The following is a 20,169-nucleotide window of genomic DNA, read 5'->3' as shown; positions in this document are numbered from 1 at the left end:
CTCCCACGGCTCTTTTGCAAGCGTAAGGAAGCCGCATGACTCCAGTCCACTTGATGGCGCTCATGCACTGTAACCTGGTTTGTCAACTGCCATCCAACTACAGGAATGATGTGAATGGAAAAATGCAATCAAATTATTTTTAAAAGTTCAACGTTTACTTATTTAAAAAAGCAGCCACTCATCGCTTGTTTGTTTAAATTTCCTAATAATGTTTCTAGTTATATACGTCATCTTGCTACGTCACTTCCGTGTTGATTGTAAACCCAGAAATGCTGCTACTCGTGGGAAAGAGTTAAGAGTAATAAGAACTCTGCCTTATTAAAGGGGACTTTCACGTCGTTGCGCATTGGTGGGAATTATCGGATGACTAAAGGGACGCCGGCATTATCAAGTACGACTTTAGAGAGCTTAGAAATTATCAAAACTACAAGCGCGAAGCAGCTAGCAGGAGTTAGCATTACGTCACGTGACTTCCTCTATGACCAACACGTAGGCGGAGAAGCAAGCAAAAACAAAATTGCAATACTCAATACAGGAAGGGGCCCATTTCAGTATAATTTCTTCATTTATATTGGCCTGCAACACATTTAAAAATGCAATGCAAGTGGAAAAAAGGGAAAAAACATAAAGGTGTAATGTAGGAAGACATTTTTAAAATGTTGACACTAATAACACACTATAACACAACGCTGAAATGCAGGCTGTTTTTTCTTAAATGATACATTCCCTTAATCTGCCGACTAAAACCCTGAGAAGGGAGGCCCCATTTGAGCCTTGAAGTGATGTACTGCTATTTTGCGGCGACAACTGGATGTTTTAATAATATGGCATTCACTTCAATTCAACTAAGAGGCAAAAATATGACTTATGGTATTAATTTATTTTGCAACAGAATCCTAAAAACAGCAGAAGGACATCATTTACAAATAATAAGTAAAGCACGAAGTCCGAACCTTTCTCAAAATGTGACCTGTTTAGTGGAAAAGCTCCATTGTCTGCTCAGTGTTGCTGATTGGTTACCAACAGCTCCATCTCAACCTCCACAGGTTCCTCCTTCACAAGCTGGTCTGAGGAGTTGTTGACGTGCTCCACCTCCATAGGCATGCATGGGTAGAAGGGTCCAACCAGCCAGTTGAGCGCTGTGTTATTGATTAGATAATCCATGACACCATCAACGGACTCTTTCATTTTGCCCAACTGGACTCTGTAGTCAGTCGGAATGACATCTGGTGCCCCTATAGTGACATAAAACCGCATGGTAGAGCGACTCTTCTCCTGGATGTGGCCAGGGAAGCCCTGCAGGCCTGAGACCAAAACCAGACAGGTGGTTTGCAGCCTTTCAGCAAGGGAGCGTGCCAGGACAAACGTGCGAGATTCGATGACCTGGGTTAAAATAAATGGTAATGGTAAATTTCCACCTCCAAAGTACTCAAAACCCTTTATCATATATTATTTGTTTGAGTCAACCTTTTAGGAAAACAGAAACAGGAAGGGATCTGAAATTTTCATCATGGATGCATTTCCACTCTTAGAGACATAATAAAAAAAAATCCTAAAATCACATTGTATGATTTTTTTAAATGATTTATTTGTAAATTACTATGGTTCATAAGTATTTGCACCCTTGAGAATCAGCAATAATTTTGACAAAGAGCTCTCAGTCCACCCTAAAAAAGTCCACCTTTACCCCACAAGTAACCCCCCACCCCTTTGAGCTCAGGTGCTGGAGCCTATCCCAGCTGTCTTCGGGCGAGAGGCGGGGTACACCCTGGACTGATTGCCAGCCAATCACAGGGCACATATAGACAAACAACCATTCACACTCACATTCATACCAATGGACAATTTGGAGTCGCCAATTAACCTAGCATGTTTTTGGAATGTGGGAGGAAACCAGAGTATCCGGAGAAAACCCACGCATGCACGGGAGAACATGCAAATTCTGCACAGACATGGCCGAGGGTGCAATTGAACTCGGGTCTCCAAGCTGTGAGGTCTGCGGCTAACTACTCGACCACCGTGCAGCCGAGAATATATTATATTATAATTATAATTATATATGAAGGTATTAACCATATAAAAGTCAGTATGTTTACAAAGATGCAATGTTTTCATTAACTAAAATAAAATAAAAAAATGAATCAGTCTTTCAATAGTGACACACGCTTATGAATTCAATGGGGAAAGTAATGCCATCTGGTGGAGAAATTGTAAATTGAAATCTTAACATTGCCTTAGATGTTAAGAAATGTTGTGAGTATATCTTATGGATTAAAAATCGTTTTGCTATTACGGACATCCAACAAAAAGACATACCACGTTTGCAGCCGAGTTCAGATCTGGAATGTACTTCAGGCCTCTCCTCTTCCCAGCTCTCATGGCAGCCAAGGCCCTGGCGGAGGCTCTCGTGCGGATCTTGGCCGAGAGGGAGGCCAAATGAGCGTAGTGGCTGAGCTCCTTGTTGTCAGCACCCTTCACTGCTTTGGCCTCCAGCTCTGTCACAAGGCAAGGCAAGTCCCAATGAGGAAATCATACTTATCTCATGCCGGAATCCAATCAATTTACAATAGTCTAGTTGATGTTTTCTTTTCATCAAAGTTAAGCATTGACTCGGTTGTTATTGCAGACAGACTCACCCAAATTGTCGTCCTCATCTGCGCGAGGCAGGTAGTGCTCTACCAGGCCCTCAGAGGTGGAGAGGGCCAAGTCCATGCCACCACTCACAGCAGCCCCGGTCCTCTCCATCCTGTACTGAACTGCCTCTACCACACTGCTTAGGGTGCCCGAGACCGCATCCTTGGCACCGGTCACCACTCCCTTGGCGTTGGAGACAATCCGGACATACAAATTCTGTCAAAATAGTTTGGGAATAAGGACAGAGGTCACAGATTGATCAGAGTGGACTTTGTGCTCATAAGGGGTCACCTGTTCAAAGGGACGCTGAAGAAGAGGTAGGGATTGCTCAATCTTGTCCAGACTTTTGCAGGCCAGGTCATTGGCCATGGCAACTGTGAAGTGATAAGGGACACATTTAGGACTAACTGGAGCAAAATATAGTGCCAGTATTACGCCAACTTCCTGTTTTGACATATTCCATATTTGAGTTGTTAGAGTCAGGGGTCTCACTTTGAGGTTCCAGCTTGCCGATGATGGGTGAGGCTGTTTCCAGGGCCGCCGAGGTGACCCTCCAGATGCCCACTTCAGCCGCCTCGCACACAGACCCTATGTAAGGGTGGATGCCTTTAGTGATGGAGTACACGTTGGACACCATGCCATAGGTGGAGCTCACCACAGGGAGGTGGCCCACCCTCTTCACCACATTCTACACGACAAGAATGACATTAACATTAAGGTTGTTTCCTTCATTTCCTTAATCACCATTACTAAGTATGATTGAATGCTTTGCTTACCTGATGACTTGTTCCCTGAAATTCTACCATTTCAGCAAAAAGTAGTTCCAAAGTAATGACAGTAACAATCAATACTTAATCATTAAAAGTTACATAACAAAGTATAAGATCCACCTTTGTAGTCCCACGGATGATGTGAGCGGACTAAGGAAATGTTGCAAAGAGTGCGCTTTATTTAGACTCTTCAGTTATCGTGAGATGTCGTAACGTCATGTGACTATGTTGAAGTTAAACATTACATCAGAGAGTTGAGACGGAAGGGACGCTGTTACTTTACTGTGACTTCCGTAGTACGCCAAGCACGGGTTTGGCTGCCATATTTGCCGAAGACGTCTTCGCCATCGCCACAATTGCGATAAAAGCCAGACACTCTGTTTCCCAAACAACAGAGACAGGTATGTGTCATAAAAACGTTGTAGATTATAACACTGATAGTTGTAAATAAACAGCCATCGTGTATTCCCACACAATATAGCTTGTTTGTTTGGGTCAGTGTTTTTCTACCTTTCTGAAACACGGCACGTTTTTTACATTGTAAAAATTTTGCGGCGGAGAACAAAGTCTATTGGAGGAACGGGGCTACCAGCTTCGTGTTGCCACACGGACGAATATTACATTGCTCTGCCGGTCTTTCCACCATGGACACTCGTTTTTTTGACATCTTTGTTTCACAGTTATCTATAAACCTGATACTGAAAACCACAATGGTGTCAGAGATACCCAAAACAGATTGTTGCTGGCTTCTACTGGGACACAATCATTCCATTTGTAAACAAAGTAAGTTTTTTTAATGTATGGTTTACTGTTACATATGATATCTTGTATGGAGGCTGGGATGATCATTCCTATGCAGCTCAGTTTTGCTTGGTTAATGCAGTAGCCCTGATGCACCACACTTGATGTTAATATAAATGTCTCACTTTTTCTTGCATGAATCACCTTTTTTGTTTTTTGTACCATGAGTAATCTGTGCTTAAAACCCATGACGCCAAAAACTATTTTGAAAAAAAGCAATACACAAATATAAGTATTCACTGAATGAAACATTTGTGTCATACTGCTTTCATTCACCAGTAAACAGCTATAAAATACAAGTGAAATTAAATTGTGATTATTAAACACCCCGCAGCGAGTTCTCTGAAGCCAAAGCTGCCTCTGCTTGTTGACAAAACAGTTCATTCAGCATCTGATATAACACAAAAAAGCCACAACAGGTGGCAGTGATTGACACAGTATGACAAAATGTGTGCACCCCGGTAATCTTCAAGATTTTCCTTTTATAAATCACTGGTTGTTTGGATCAGCAATTTCAATTAAGTATATCATATAGCAGACAAACACACTGATGTATGAGAAGTGAAAGGAAGTTTATATGGTCATGCCACAGCATCTCAATAGGATTCAGCTGGTGTGTTTTGGATCATCGTCCTTCTGCAGAACCCAAGTTGGTTTCAGCTTGAGGCCATGAACAAATGGCCGAACATTTTCCTTGGACAATTTAGAGTCTCCAATTGACCTAACTTGCATTGTTTTGGAATTTGGGAGGAACCTGGAGTACCTGGAGAAAACCCATGCATGCACGGGGAGAACATGAAAACTCCACACAAAGATGCCCAGTGGAGATTCTAAACCCACATCTTCCACATCTCCTGTGTGGCCAGCATGCTGACCACTTGGCCACTTCGCATTATTTGTGCGAAAGAAGCCAAGTACTCCAATATGCTACACAAGTTGATGTCAGCTGATTAAAAGTTATGGCATCCAACTAATTACTTTTACTATAAATTAATTTTACTATTTTACTACAAATTAATAAACAGGATCCTAATCTCAGTTAGCATCTGTACATGTTTATTTCAATATTCAACATTTACATTCAGTAGAATTACACATTCTGTGTGTTGTACACTTGCATATGCCATGACACTTTTGTTATTTTCATTCGCTTTGTTGACTTAAATCCTTCTATTCTTTTCATTTCATGCTCCTTGCATTTGACAGAATAAAAAAAATGCAGTATTTACAGACATTCACTTTCTTCCACAGTCGTCTATGTCGTGTATGAAAATCCTAAAGGACTAAAATGGCACTATTTTTCTATGACATTTGACCTGGCATCGTGATGTCATGCGTTGAAAAAGCATCTAAATCGGTGCACACCGTAAAAACTGATCATTTTCATCCATATAACCCCTGAATAGCTAACATCCTTACAGCCTGCATGTATTTATTTTTGCTAACTGTACACATTATAAACTTATAAACTACAGTCTAAGGATTTCCAACTACGACGATTAAAGGTTTGTGCTTTTAAGACATTCCCTGCGCACGATAAGAAAAAAAAGAGGTGGGATGCTTGGTCATCACCACAAGAGGGCGCTGTGAAGCCCATCGGACCATCAAGCAGATAAGGCAACATACCAGAGAAAGACTTTCCAGTTTCATAATTATGACAATAATTATGAAACAATAGTGGCCTCTCGTCGGAAAGACAATCAAGAAAAATAATCAAGGATTTTACATTCCAAACTTTTTTTTTTAATATGGAAGACGTGGGATTGTAGGAGACAACATGTGCTCACGAGCTCAAGTCGACGATGATGTGCTCCAGAATCTGTGTGTTCCCTTTGAAGCTGGATGTGAACAGAAAGTCCCGGCGATCGGTGGACACGGCGGTGAAAGAGCGTGGCGCCTGGATGTACGCCTCCTTGAAGCGCTCAAACACTTTTTGCTCGCCGTCCCACAGGAGGATCTGCGAGAAGGTGTAGTCGCTTCCAAGGGCCAGGTAGTGGCGATCTTTGAAGGAGAAGGGCTGTAGGATCATGGCGCCCCGTGACGGCAATGCCTGGATCTCAGAGAACTGCTTGGCGCCCCAGTGCACCACTTTGGAGTCGCCGATGTAACGTGTCATGGCCAGGTAGAGCTCCTCCTGGATGCGGAAGTGCTTCACGGCAACAACGTCCTCTGTGTTGGGGATCTCGCCCTGGAGGACGAACTTCTGGTTGCTGCGGCTCCACTGGTAGATTACAGGCACCTGAGAGCGGCTTGCCAACACCAGGTGGGCTTTCCCGTCCAGGTCCAAGAACTCCGCATCTGTGTCACGGTACCACTCATGAAGGGACTGGTAAGAGTAAAACCCGCTGTCGTTCCATTTGTACAGCGTGGACAGGCCCGCTTTGGAGCTGTCTGCGATCATGAAGAAGCGGTCGACGCCAATCTGGAAGGTCTCAATGTCGTTGGGCTTGGACACCTTGGACACCTCAATGTCCTGGAACTTGGTGAACGTGCTTTGGTCCTCATCGAACTTGTAGATGTGAGAACCACCAAAGAGCTGAGCCACGATGATGAACACCTGATCCTTGATGACCACCGACTTGCAGCCCACGATGGACTGACCTAAAGACAAACACATTGAGGACACCTACAACTGGACCGTGGGTTTTAATGACAAACCTGTGATGTTGTCGTAAGTCCTGAAGTTCATCTCTATGTGGTCCCACTGGAGGATCATGCAGCTCTCTGTGCTAGGAGCCGCGATGGCCACATAGACGTCATTCTTGTAGCTGAAAGTGTCGACAGAGAGGGACTCCGAAGTCACCGTCTGATGAAGGACAAAATCTACAAAGGGGAATTATTGGTGTTGTTACCGCTTTTTACATACTTTTAGAGTCCATGGATATATACACCATATTTTGACTCCATTAACCAGTCTTTTGAATTAATAATTACATTTTCAGTAATTTCACTGCAGACAATTTGACATACAGTGGTGTGAAAAAGTGTTCACCCCTACTTAGGTATTACAAAGAGAGGAAAAAAAACCCAAACCTACATGGCCCTGTGTGAAAAAGTGACTGCCCTGACTGTTAAAACCTAAGTAAGGTTAATTGGAATCTATCAGTCTGGAAAAGGTTATAAATCCATTTCTTAAGCAAAAATTGCGAGTGGAGCAATTGACCCCAAGCGTTGCGACGACTCATCCAGGAAGTCACAAAAGACCCCACAACAACATAAAGAACATTAAGACGCATCTCCCTTTTGCCAGAAAACATCTTGATGATTCCCCCAAATCTTTGCGAAAATACTCTGTCTGATGAGACTATTTGGAAGGTGTGTGTCCCATTACATCTGGCGTGAAAATTAACACCACATTTCAGAAAAAGCACATCATACCAACAATAAAATATGGTGGTGGTAGTGTGATGGTCTGGGGCTGTTTTGCTGCAGCCGGACCTGGAAGACTTGCTTTGATAAATGGAAACATTTGCTCTGCTGTCTACCAAAAAACTTAGAAACGAGGAGGGGGGGCAAACACTTTCACACACCTGTAACTCTGAAGATTGTCACCTGTTGACAGTTTACTTTTACATAACAGTTGCTTCAGGTGTGTTTTCACTGTATTAACCGATGTACAGCTTCTGGATTTTTGTATTTGAACGCTTCCTCCAGGAGATTTGTACCAATTCTCACCCGTTGAGATGCACTCATTTTGCATGATCATATCGTTAAGATGCTTGTCCTTCACATCCTCCGGTCCGGCACACACTACATCAGACGCCGTGGCGTTGGTGTTCCTCAGCCACGACATCAGCCACTTGACCCGGCAGTCGCACTCAAAGGCGTTGCCTCGGAGGTCCCTGCAGGAATCAAAAACTATGTGACGCTGTCGTAAAGACGCAGGGGTCTGATGCAAGGTGAGTAATGGCAGCACTTGGGAGCTGCGGTTCACTGTGGGGAGTTCTAACATGTACTATGACGTGAAAGAGAACATGATACTCCACCTTCTTTCCTTCCTTCCGCAGGAGGATGCTCACAGGGTTCAACTTTACCGGCAACGCACTTGCCATCTTGGAGGTCCCAGTTTCACAAGGGAGGGGATCGTGGTAGGTTTTGCAATTACATGTAGGAATTCATCTTCCCCCTTATGTAATGCCGCTTCCCAATGCTGTGATGCTACCACAACTACCTTGCAACTACCTGTGTTTCCAGCTATTGACATAATATTGGCTGTGTATTTACTTATTTTTCAATGAGTACAAGCTGTAGACTGACTGCTCTGAAGTATACATCCAGGATTACTTTCTATAGTATTGTAGAATTAAAAGCTTGGTGAAATGGGAGGGGTGTACTCACAGCTCTATGAGAGAGTCCAAGCCGCTGAAGAGGTCCCGAGGCAGAGCTTTGATGTAGTTGTTTGCCAAGGACCTATGCGCAATATTAATACATACAGTATATCAAACCGTCATCATCCTTGCTAACTAAAAGAGTTCTGATTTGTAAGGGTACATACAAGTGAGTCAGGTCCCTGAGTCCTCTAAAGGCATATTTGGATACAGTCTCTATCCTGTTATTCTCTATAAACCTGTGAAAGGAACAATACATCATACAAAATAGATGTGATCGATATCTGCGGTCTACACATGCATTTATCATAATGGATTAGGATGCACTATTATTCATTTGTGTTTTTTAAGACAGTAGCTTCTAACCACCAGTCTATTACGAATATATATAGACAACATTTAGCTGACTTACAGATACTCGAGATGCGGAAGGCCTGCAAATGCGTCATCTCTAATGGTTGTCAGGGAATTGGAATTCAGGAGCCTGAAATAAAAGCAAACACAGATGCGAAGAAATTGTGAATTTACCATCAATTAAAATACTGACTGAGAGCTACAAAGTCCTGCGTCCCATTTATGCTGACATCACAGAATATAGATTTTAGATTTATGTCTTATGGCCAGCACGAGTTCCAGGAGCTCAACATGTCTGCTTTTATACTTGCAGAGGTGTCAGGAGCTGCTAAAAGCGTTCCTTGCTATAATAGCTTTTAATAGGCCATAAATCAGCCTGCATGTGCATCCATTGTATAAGCTTTGGCTGCTGCGTATGCTTATTTTTAAACCTTTTAAAAGACAAAGAACTATGATAATTATAAAATAAAAATAATGTTCCATGTTCTGTTCTCATAATGTAAACAGTTTTACATTATACTTTATACAAGCTCTCTATTAAGACATAACATCAATGGAACCTCACGTTCAGTCACATTACCAAATGTAATTAATTCCTAGCAAACCGTCATTTAATGTTAACGGTTTCCCAATGGACTGTACAGCGACAAGTAAAGAGAAGAAGCCCTTACAGCAATTGGAGCGATGGCATGTGAGAAAACATGGCCTCTTTGACCTCGAGGAAGGTACCATTGACGATGCTCCTGCAAGAAGATGCATATTTACTGCAAAAACAATTTATTTTACTAAACAGAATATATCATAACAGCAACTTTTTGGTCCATATTGCTGCCTGAAAGTACCAACTTACAAAGAAATTATGTCACTGGGGCTTATCCTGGGCACATAGGAGGACCCGACGCATATGATGGACTCCTTGGAGCAGCTGCATGTTGAAGGACACCGGGCAGCCTTCTTCATGTGTCCCGGTTGAGGCAAACTGCACAGGCAAACAGCGCTAAAAAACAAAGCCCAAAATGTGAGCATCTTTCCTGCATGTGTTGGTGGCTGTGCAGCATACACAGAGGCAAGGAAAGAGGCAGGGAAAAAGGCAAGCAAGAGTGATTCCACCCCTGCACCATGCGACGCTGCACCGGACAACAGCGAATCAGCAGCAGACAGCCCTTCTTTGTGTGTGCGTGTGTGTGCGCGCATTTTCATTATTTATTAAGTCACTCCTTTTCCTTCTGCTGCTGCTTAAACAAGCATGCACCGCAACACTTGTGTAATTTTTGCACGTACAGTGAGCTGCACACAGGATATGAAGCATTTTTGTGACACTTTTGTATTCATAACCTAGCAAGCAATTGATGACATAATGCAATGATATATGTTGTACACAAAGCATCCAGATTTTTGTTATGAGCACCCTCCCAACAAGTGCTTACATCCTGCACAGTGGAACACCAGTGACAAAGGATGCTGCAGGGGGGCCGTGAATTTTAGTTACAATAATCCACAGATTATGGCAGTAATCCACAGAAAGTTGACGACAAAACTACAGTGAGATGGTGAGCAATTTTAGCATGTTCCGTCATTGACTTTAACCTTTGATTGAATGTTGAAAATGCTAATTAGGTAAAGCTTTACTAACCTTACCTAAAATGATGGGAAAGAGGTCATTAAAACAACAAATGTATGAGTATGTTACTTATGGAGTTCCACAAGGCTCTGTTCTTATGCCATTATCATTTATTTCATTATGCAAGTACTAAGACACACGATGAGGGACATTGCCTGTAATAATTGGTAGAAACCAAACCTGGCCCTTTAGTCACGGGCCACATTGTTGACCAATGTAAACCTCGTTTCTCTCATCCATGAAGTTGGTGATGTTGCCTCTGGAGTTTGTCAACAACACTGCTACAAATACTAAGATTATTATCATGATTACTAGTCGGGATATTATTAGCAGAGTCAATTTAAAGAACATGTAAAAAAAAGGTTCTGAGATTATGATTGAACATTGATTTGGCTCCATTAAAAATACACACATAACTGACTTAAATTAACACATACAGTATCTGGGTCTAACTTGGTGGCATTTGCGGGGAGGTACTGTGTGCCTCTTTCTGCAGCGTCCTCAGGCACTTGTCCAGCCTTTTGATGCACAGCGCCACGTCCTCGTGAGTGATGCCCACAGCGGCGGCAGCGTTGAGGTAGGGGCATGTGTAGGCGTCCGAGTGTGACATGAAGCCACGGAACGTATGTCCGCCGATGGTCTGTTCCTTGCCCAGCGGCACAACTCTGCCAACAGCAATATTTATTAAATTATTGTTAAATACAGAAGTCTCACGGTAGTGCATTGAAAGCGTGTTGTCCAGTTGTGTAGCCTTAATGCAGGAATTTACTAGTTTCACAGTGCTTTCAGTAAGCACAACTACAATACGCCATTTTTATGTCTGAACTTTAAATCCTGAAAAGAGCTGTTTCTGCACATATGTTTACATATATATGTATACTGTAATTCTGCAGTTGTGTAACATAACAGATACCATATAGCACATAAGACAAGACCACCACTGTCACTGTTGTTGTGTCCCTGGTCGGAGAGGCTGTAGGCAACAATTGGCAGCCACGTTTCCTTCATACAAAGCCAGGGCAGTGGGTTACAGATGGAGATTACCACATCCAGTGTGTGACTGAGGAGTGAATGAATAATGGATTCACTTCATTGGGAAGCGCATCGGGTGCATTGAAAAGCACTATATAAAATTGCATCCATTGTTATTATTATTGTTAATGGGCCAGGAAGATGGCAACACTAGCAAAGCTATGTGATCCACAGTGCTAACATTACAGGCATTTTAATATCATCATCATGCGAGATTAGTCCATTCACTGAAGAAAAAACCTGACTGCGGGATACTTGGCACAGCTTTATTTTAAGATGTGTAGCGAAGCCTTAATTACAAAAAGATGTGTGTGTACCCCTGATGGGCTCATCTGGCAAACGGAGGACATGTTTGGTTATTATAAACAGGCTCTTTTATAATAGTGTTACAACATCACTAAAAAGTTCCTTTTATGACCTACATTTTGCCAGTGTTTTCCCCCCGATGTTATCATTGCATAGCTGAAAATTCTATCAGGATACTGCACAGTTACCACTCCAGTGTGTGTGGAATCAATAACTAGCTTCCAAAGCACCTCATTTGAATTCTGCAGTGAACTGACAGACATTGTTCAGCTTACTGTGAAGAAAACCCTAGCAGAGGGAGCGGAATGCAGACATCCTTTTAGATTAAAAAGGACAGTCTAATCATCTAATGTCCTCCTACCCAGACAGCACATCCATCTGTCTTTCTGGGAGGCTTTTAAAACAGCGCAAACGCATCCAATCTTTGTGTGTGTGTGGACATAAAAACCCTTGTTATTGTTCCTACCTGGCTCCAGAAACTTGGCGTGTGAACAACATGGAGCCCAGCTGAGTCACCACCTTGTCACCGCCAGCCTGGAGCCTGTCCAGGGACATTGCTGCACACAAAAGGAAATGGGCAACAGGTCAAAAGGTTAACATTTGATAGTCTAGAAACAGAGGCGGACGCTCACCGAGTGAAATGGGGTTATGGGGGGTGTGAAGCAATCGCTCCCCATGCGCAGAGGCCAGTTTCTTTAACTCCTCAGCCAGTAGCAGATATATCTCCTATGGGACACGCATGAGACACATGGAGGACAACAGAAGGGGCACACAAAGGAACTATAAATAGCACAATTATCATTTTTATTCCTTATGACAGCCATTGCTGATGAAGTATTTCTTCCAGCAAGGAAAACCAACCTCAACAGATCAAATATCAGAATTATTCACTGTCTCTCATCTCAAGGGGCGATGGGAGCAAAACAACAAGGATGAACAACATGGTTCAGCTCATTTATTATGCACAATGTGAAAGCGTAAGTGAGCCTTGATGGCATCGGGTCACCAGGGAGGAGTTTCCTCCTTGAGATAATGTTGAGCTATTGCTATTTTTTACACAAGATTGATGATACAAGGTCGGAGGAATGTTACAGGACCACAGTATCAACACATACAGAAACATACACCATACAACTCGCATCATTAGGCTTTTCGGGGAGTGTACAATCTCACCTTCCTGTCTGACAATAGTTTCTTATAGCCACTGGCTCCCAGGGTGAGGAATGTGATGAGGAGGTCGAGGGAAGGGGACGCAGACGCTCGACCTGGACAGAGTTCATGAATGAAATGTAACAAAATTACAAACCAGAATAATGCGCATCATTAACATCATGAGACATAACATAGCATGGGCCCTCCCTTACTCCTTGGAAAACTGATTTTGTGGAGTGTATTTTGTGGTATTTACTCTCTCACTGTAAGAGCAGTACAAATATCTATTTGTATTTGTATTGTATTTATCATTTCGCCTTTATTTTTTTCAAGCTGCTGTACTTCCCCTGATGTCTTCTGTGGTCTTATACTTTGAAAATTGCTGCCATAGACTACATATGTACATACTGTATATACAGACTTGATCAGGACCAGTTGAAAAATTACTAGATTATGCATTTTGCACATTTGGACAGTTTCAGAATGCAGCCTATAAAAGCCAAATTCTGCTCAAAAGGCTAATTTTCTGTGATGGTCATGTCCTCCTGATGGCTATTTCTCTTCTTAAACGTGGTTGGATCGTCGAGCTGCATAGGCAAGGCCTCTCGCAGTGTGCCATTGCTGCTGAGGTTGGATGCAGTAAGACAGTCATTCTACATTTTTGGAATGATGCTGAGCTTTACAGAACAAAAAAGTCAAGTGGTAGACCCCCAAAAATTACACCTGCGCTGAGCCGGAGGAGCTGATTGGCTATCCGTCAAGACACAGGGCAGTCCTCCACCCAAATGAATGAATGGATGATTTTTTCGGTATGCAACCCTCAGTGGAAAAAGTTTGGTGTAATGTAAATGAAAAATTGCACTATACCTGGGTACGTCTTGCTAATTTCCTGCACAAAGGAATCGTCAAAACCCGCAATTATGGCCCCTCCTACTGGTACCATGAAGTTCTTGTCCAAGCTTTGCACAAAGGCATCGATTCTCCCGACACGAGCCCCCTGGCAAATGTACACATAAAACAATCATTCAAACCATACAGGCAACAGTAATGGTATGAGCTTGGCAGCACCTACTTGCTGTATCAGATGCATACACTTGGATGACTGCACTCCATATGCATTATTCACAATGTGAGGGATGTTGTACTTGGCACACATTATAGCAAGCTCCTCGAGCCTGTGCAGGGTAATTGTGATAAACTCACATGATAATAACATTAGGTTTAAAAAGGGGGTGTGTCATTACTCACCTGTCGGGGACACGCGGTGCAAAGCAGGATGTTGTGGAATGGATGCACAGGATGCTCTCAGCTCCCAGCTCCTTGATTTTACATTCGACCGCTTCCAAGTCCGTCCTCAACTCGTCACCCTCAAGGGTATTCTCGATCACAACAGGTTCAAAGCCTGCAAGACACAAATAGACGCAGAAGTTTGAGCAAAATTGAGCATAGCCTTATCGCTACAGTTCAATGTCACCTGCTGTGATCATGGCTTTGAAGCATGATTTCTGGTCGATGCGCGGCCAGATGATGTAGCGTGCATTTGGTCTGCGCTGGCGGAGAGTCAGGAAGCACAGCGTCAGGCTCATGCCGGTCGCCATGGGGACCACAAAGCAGCTTGCCACGCTCCTCACGCCTATTTACAAACAAAATGCAGCATCATGTCATTCTCTACAAATAAGGCACTTCATTAGGTAAACCTGCACAATCAGGAACGAATTTGTAACAAAACACAGCAGTGGTGTTTTTATGGCTCTCCAGTCCCCTCTTCCCTCATCACTCACACCATCTCTTTTCACAATATATCACTAGCAATACATCACACTATCACAATCCTTGTCTTACTAGGTGTGAAAAAGTGTTTGACCCCTTCTTGAGTTGAAATTTAAGTTGCATGTTTGCCACACTTAAGTGTTTCAGCCCATTAAACAAATTTAATGACAACACAATTGAACACTTTTAAATGAAAAGTTTTATTATCAAGAGAGAAAAGAATCCAGGGAGAAAATGTGTTAAAACATAAATTAACAAAGATTAATCAGTCTGGGAAAGGTTATAAAACAATTTCTGAAGCTTTGGGACTCCAGCAAACCACATTGAGAGCCATTCTACACAATTGGCAAAACCATGAAACAGTGGTGAACCTTCCCAGCAGTGACCAGCCAATCAAACTTACCTCAATAGTGCAGTGACCACTCATCAAGAGGTCACAAAAGACCCCACAACAACATCCAAAGAACTCCCGGCCTCAAATGCCTTATTTAAGGTCAATGTTCATGACTCCACCACAAGAAATACACCGGGCAAAAAGTTCCAAGACTAACCACTCCTGAAAAAAAATAAATTAAGGCATTTGGAACTGTTGAACTTGAGTGACCAAAAACACACCAGCAAGTCCAACTCTGAACGCTTGAGGAAAAACAAAATTAAGATTTTGGAATGCCCTTGTCAAAGTCCTGACCTTAATCCCATTGGTATGACCTTAAAATTACATTAGGATTCTTTCAGTTGTTCCATGATTATTAATTTGGCAAAATGCAACGATTCAGTGAAATTGTACTACCACTGGTGGCACACACGCTCCATCTAGTGGTACTCTGGGAGTACATCTGAGAACAAACAAATAAGTGAGCAGAGACCACAATTGCTTTTTTTGACAACCCGAGAACTTTGAGAACTAAACAAAAATTATTATTGTGTCTTTCATTTTTATTTCTAAAAAACTCCCATCCAAAATGGCACAGCCACAATCATAAACATCATGTTTTTATGGTGTTTGCTCATGAACGGAGAATGATTAAGTCAAGATTTACACACCTGAGAGCCTTAAAATGTCCAGAACAAGTGAGTTGGTCAACTTATTCAGCAGACTGGACCCAGCAGCTTTTGGCTGAACGGCGGCTATATCACCCGATCGACCAATTCCGTGGATCAACCTAAAACAAAAACAGTTATATCACTCTTTTAGATATAGATATAAATAGTGCACAATGCACCTGTAATGTCGTCTTGCCACAAGGGTGGACGCCACCCGTCCTTCCCTCTCGCCTACGCCGCAGTTTCCCAGAAAGTTGTTGCTGTCCATGACGGCCAGCTCGTTCAAGAAAAGCTCCACGGTGCTCTCGCTCCATCCTACCTCAGGACACTTTCCCTTCAGTGTGCACAAACGGGAGTGAAATTGAATGAGTGGTGGTGGTTCACAAATGTGAGCCATAAACTCCCCCATACCTGCTCTAAAAGTAGCCTGATAAGTTGCTCATGTCCACGCCGAGCTTGGGACGCCTGTTGAATGTAGGAAGGTAACACGATCCTCTCACTCAGAGTGAAGTTGTCACCATTCATTGCTGTTTTTATTAAAGAAATTGTAACAGAATAAATGCAAAACCACATCTTACAATATAAAATAATACAGCAGATACCTGTTACTCTACTAAAAATGCCACTCTAAGCCCTATAATATGCATCCAACACTTTTTAAAAACATTTTAAAACTAAGACAATAATTCTGATCATGTTTTCCAGTGTAGTATAGTGAAGAAGTCTATATGTTGGTAGACTTTGTGTTGGGCAACGATGACTAACCCCTCCACATATGATGCAGTGCAGTTATAAATCACATAAATTCATCACAATTTGAAGACAAATCCGCCGTACTGTATGTACTGGAATATCGTTACATTGAAACCCAATAGGCGGAATATATCTTTTTTTTACACATTATTTTGTTCTGTTACACTGTCATTTCACGTTCACATTACTGTATAGTTTGTGCCGCTCAATAACAGAATGATGTTTCGATGCGTAAACACACTACGCTGTTTGTGCTTGTGTTTATATCACTAACCTATCGCAACCTTACTTTTAAGTAGAAACGAACTCTTAACGCACAATTTCAGAATAACTTAAGTTTTCGTTACCTCACATAGGAAGTGAACCCGGAAGTGACTGACCATGGAGACTGATCACATGACGAGGCTTCGTCATCTCTTAAAGGGCCAGTGACGAACAGTTTCGAGTAAAAAAATTACAATACAGCAATATTTAGAATACAATCTTTATTTATTTGGCATAGATGAAATATTACACATTAAAATTCCATTCAAAATGATTTATTCAATATAATTCCATTCACACAATTATTTATTCCATCACATACACTTAAATCAGCACATTAATTGAAAATGAATACAACAAAACAACAAATGCCACCACTTCAGCACGTTAATTTTGCATTAAACTGTATTTCGTAATAAGAATATATATTTACAACTATAAAAATATAACCTACTGTCAGGTTGTTGATTAAGGGAGAGAAAGATGGCAATTTGTTGGCATAGCAGGGCTTCCAACACAACAGCTATGCCAACATCTTGCCTTCCTTCCTGGACCCATGTTCTGATATAGTTGGATGCTCATCATAAGAAGAAGCTGTGTAAATCATCCTACAAAACCAAATTAGTTTAATACACACATTTACACAAGTAACTCAACTAGCATTTACCTGTTGAGCTTGTCCTATGGATCCCAGTGTCCCAGTATGGGGCTTCAAAAGGAGTAAAAGTTATTGGAGGAGAGGAGTGGATCAGTCTATCACCACCACATTTACTGTATGAGCATTGCAAGCACAGCGCAAGGACAACTATCTACAGAAGGTGTGTTTTTGTGCCTTCCTGAGGATCCCATTGGTGCTCGGTTTGGAGGACCGGAACTCAGCCCAAACCCACCAAAAAAGTATGGGATGTGATAAAACAGACATGAAAGGTATATGGACCAAAATAGGGGGGTTTCCAACTAAAAGTCCCGATCTGATTTGCTGACCCACACTATGACTAGACCTGCTTCATCAATGAATCACTGCATGATTCAAAAACTGTCTGGACTACCAGGGACAGGAAACCATAGTAAATTAACACATTTTGTGAAATACAATGTACTAAATGGACTCTTGTAAGTGGATAAACTCAATATTATTCTTTCTATACTGTAATAACAAATTCACAAACCGTTTTTTTAAACACAGGTGACTCACATCCAAAAGGTGTCGGCGCTGCCACTCCTAAGTTAAATATGTTATACAAAAAAAATACTGGATACAATGGCTTGGTTAGCCATTTCTGTTTGGATGTCATGGTTACCACAACAAAAAATAATAAACTATATTAAAAGGCATAATATACAAAAAGAATGCAAATAAAATCTTCCGATTTTGCCCACTCTTGTATCCAAGGGGTGTCCAAAACTGTAAAATTCCATGGACATATCTTGTGTCTTCATCTCACCCTGCACTTTGGTATACATGTATATTCTGATTCTAGATCCACTGTGCTTGCAAATTGTGACCTTACACTGAATCATGCATGCACATGTGCAACATATAGTGACTCACTACAAGTCCGCTGATGCTCTTATTTTGATGACTCCCCTCTCCGTCATATGAAATGATTACCACGCCCTGCGGCTCCACAAAAACCAAATGTGGCCTACTGTCCCTCCCGTGAGATTTTGTTCTGCTGAGTCAAATGCCTTGTGATGGCTGTGTGAGCAAAGTCTGGCCTGATAGCCGGCTTGCTGAAGCAGCTGTCCTCCACCCTACTGACTTTGCCCCTGAGACCGGGCTGTGCCGTACGTTATTAATCGCAGGCAAATGAATCTGTGAATGAGCTGTTGTGCAATAGAAAATGTGAACGAGGGACTCTTCCAGTATTGCAGTAGTGACTCACAAAATAAAAGGTCACACCGTCAACCCACCATACTTGTACTTATCGATTACTGAGGAAAATGAATGTGGTTTACTTCTTATTTAAAGTGAGTTGATAGCTCACAGCTGAAATAAATAGGGTAGAAACTTGCCTATGGTCACAAAGTACCCATTAATTCCCCATTGGTGCTGTTGCAATTCCAAATTTGGCCACTGGGAAGAGCCATAATTCCACTCTTTAAACTGAACACCCGGAAATGTATCAGAAGACGAGCAAAGACACGAGATCCATAGACGGCACAGTCATCCACAAATGCATGTAACAGAGTGTACTGTGCAATGAAGCAGGAAGTCCGCCATGATGGTAAGCAAGTGATCCGGGCGAGGCAAGGCGTACAGGTGTACAGTGCGTACACTTAAATCAAATGACTTACATGTAGATATCAATAAAAACCTCAGCAGCAGTATGAAACAAAAACATGATCATTTAGAAGAGCTGAACTGTGTGTCGAGGACCTTTTCACATCAGGGTCGGACTTACCATTAGGCAAACACAGGCAATTGCCGAGGGCCCGCCATTTTCTGGCACCCCAAATGTCCCATAAAAGTGTTTTTTTTTCCTCTTCAATTTAAAGTACATATTACTGTTTTAGTCTTAGTTAATAAACTCCAAAATACGTAATCTTTGGTGATTATTTTGACCGTATAAGGAAGTAGACGTTAAGTAATTTCTATTTCTATCGAAAAAGAACATTTGACTCCAAATGAGTCGCACCCTTCGGACAACTGACCGGAAGTCATGGACCGGAAGTCATCTACCCCCTACTCCTGTGGATTTAAGAAACGTAGACCACACAATGAAACCTGTTGATATGTATTATGACATTATATTCATGTGTCCTATTTCTCAACTTTACACATAGGCTATTCATTTAACATGGAGAGGGTTTTCGGGAGGTAAGATACTGTATATCTTGGCAGGTTTATCTTCTTTTACACTTTTGTCTGTGCAGTGTTGGAGAAAGTCTGACTCTGCATCACACATGATGTGTTCGAGGACTCGGCACAAAATAGCCGCAACACATTATTTGTAAATGCATACTTTTACTTAATCAAAATTGTAAAATTGGGGTCAATAAATACATGACAGGCTCATACAGCAAAACGCACTGATTATAATCATAGCAGAAGCTTCACACTCAGCTGTGAACCGCACCACTGAATGCTGAAGGTCAAGGCACGATAAGGCCATCAGGAGATTGTGTTGTTATGTATATCGCCCACCGTCGTGACAGCTGGGATAGGCTCCAGCACAACCACAACCCTTGTGAGGATAAGCGGTTAAAAATGAATGAATTAATGAATATTACAACATACAATAACAGAGTTGCAATTCTAACCAGTGTACGTTGCTAATAATTATCCACCAGAGGGCATTATAGTTGCATCTTTCACGCTATACTGTATAGCCAGAAA

At 42.0% G+C, this 20,169-nt stretch overlaps 3 protein-coding genes and 1 long non-coding RNA gene across 5 annotated transcripts; 1 reads left to right on the top strand and 3 right to left on the bottom strand.

Moving 5' to 3' along the window:
• Nucleotides 1-705: 705 nt before the first annotated feature.
• On the bottom strand, nt 706-3,654 carry plin2 (perilipin 2). Its single transcript, XM_058067582.1, has 6 exons — nt 3,411-3,654; nt 3,127-3,322; nt 2,926-3,008; nt 2,637-2,850; nt 2,317-2,495; nt 706-1,383 (listed from the first exon to the last, which is right to left on the bottom strand). The coding sequence occupies exons 1-6, from the start codon at nt 3,438-3,440 to the stop codon at nt 1,000-1,002; spliced, it is 1,086 nt and encodes a 361-aa protein (XP_057923565.1). The 5' UTR covers nt 3,441-3,654; the 3' UTR covers nt 706-999.
• Nucleotides 3,655-4,036: 382 nt separating this feature from the next.
• LOC131126251 (uncharacterized) lies at nt 4,037-9,080 on the top strand. Its single transcript, XR_009129122.1, has 3 exons — nt 4,037-4,187; nt 7,965-8,104; nt 8,213-9,080. It is a non-coding gene; the product is annotated as an uncharacterized LOC131126251 (long non-coding RNA).
• lgi2a (leucine-rich repeat LGI family, member 2a) lies at nt 5,245-10,085 on the bottom strand. Its single transcript, XM_058068586.1, has 8 exons — nt 9,738-10,085; nt 9,559-9,630; nt 8,946-9,017; nt 8,701-8,772; nt 8,544-8,615; nt 7,881-8,047; nt 6,864-7,028; nt 5,245-6,806 (listed from the first exon to the last, which is right to left on the bottom strand). Exons 1-8 carry the CDS (start codon nt 10,079-10,081, stop codon nt 5,989-5,991), a joined length of 1,782 nt encoding a protein of 593 aa, XP_057924569.1. The 5' UTR covers nt 10,082-10,085; the 3' UTR covers nt 5,245-5,988.
• A 474-nt stretch (nt 10,086-10,559) lies between these two features.
• On the bottom strand, nt 10,560-17,697 carry sepsecs (Sep (O-phosphoserine) tRNA:Sec (selenocysteine) tRNA synthase). 2 transcript variants are annotated; one of them, XM_058068588.1, is made up of 12 exons: nt 17,497-17,697; nt 16,224-16,339; nt 15,992-16,146; nt 15,813-15,931; nt 14,473-14,631; nt 14,247-14,400; nt 14,071-14,173; nt 13,866-13,995; nt 13,020-13,111; nt 12,479-12,572; nt 12,313-12,403; nt 10,560-11,173 (listed from the first exon to the last, which is right to left on the bottom strand). In XM_058068588.1, exons 2-12 carry the CDS (start codon nt 16,335-16,337, stop codon nt 10,957-10,959), a joined length of 1,428 nt encoding a protein of 475 aa, XP_057924571.1. In that variant the 5' UTR covers nt 16,338-16,339; nt 17,497-17,697; the 3' UTR covers nt 10,560-10,956. The 2 variants fall into 2 exon arrangements, with proteins under 2 accessions (XP_057924571.1, XP_057924570.1); XM_058068587.1 differs by lacking the exon at nt 17,497-17,697 and adding an exon at nt 16,913-16,968 and having other exon boundaries at nt 10,562-11,173.
• Nucleotides 17,698-20,169: the final 2,472 nt, after the last annotated feature.

This window comes from Doryrhamphus excisus, chromosome 3, assembly GCF_030265055.1.
Source record: "Doryrhamphus excisus isolate RoL2022-K1 chromosome 3, RoL_Dexc_1.0, whole genome shotgun sequence".
Lineage (NCBI taxonomy): Eukaryota > Metazoa > Chordata > Actinopteri > Syngnathiformes > Syngnathidae > Doryrhamphus > Doryrhamphus excisus.
Note: the sequence above shows the minus strand (reverse complement) of the source record. Positions and strands in the feature narration are given on the sequence as shown.

What these genes read in the sequence shown, in the direction of transcription:
- lgi2a (XM_058068586.1), bottom strand. Translation starts at nt 10,081, where the DNA reads ATGCGCGCACACACACGCACACACAAAGAAGGGCTGTCTGCTGCTGAT. An exon ending in ATGCCATCGCTCCAATTGCT is followed by an intron (nt 9,018 to 9,558) that starts GTAAGGGCTTCT and finishes CTTTTATTTCAG; the next exon opens with GCTCCTGAATTCCAATTCCC. An exon ending in CTTCCGCATCTCGAGTATCT is followed by an intron (nt 8,773 to 8,945) that starts GTAAGTCAGCTA and finishes TTCCTTTCACAG; the next exon opens with GTTTATAGAGAATAACAGGA.
- plin2 (XM_058067582.1), bottom strand. Translation starts at nt 3,440, where the DNA reads ATGGTAGAATTTCAGGGAACAAGTCATCAG. An exon ending in TTCAGGGAACAAGTCATCAG is followed by an intron (nt 3,323 to 3,410) that starts GTAAGCAAAGCA and finishes CTTGTCGTGTAG; the next exon opens with AATGTGGTGAAGAGGGTGGG. An exon ending in CGGCAAGCTGGAACCTCAAA is followed by an intron (nt 3,009 to 3,126) that starts GTGAGACCCCTG and finishes ATCACTTCACAG; the next exon opens with TTGCCATGGCCAATGACCTG.
- sepsecs (XM_058068588.1), bottom strand. Translation starts at nt 16,337, where the DNA reads ATGAATGGTGACAACTTCACTCTGAGTGAGAGGATCGTGTTACCTTCC. An exon ending in TCAGGCTACTTTTAGAGCAG is followed by an intron (nt 16,147 to 16,223) that starts GTATGGGGGAGT and finishes TGCACACTGAAG; the next exon opens with GGAAAGTGTCCTGAGGTAGG. An exon ending in CCATAACCCCATTTCACTCG is followed by an intron (nt 12,404 to 12,478) that starts GTGAGCGTCCGC and finishes TTTTGTGTGCAG; the next exon opens with CAATGTCCCTGGACAGGCTC.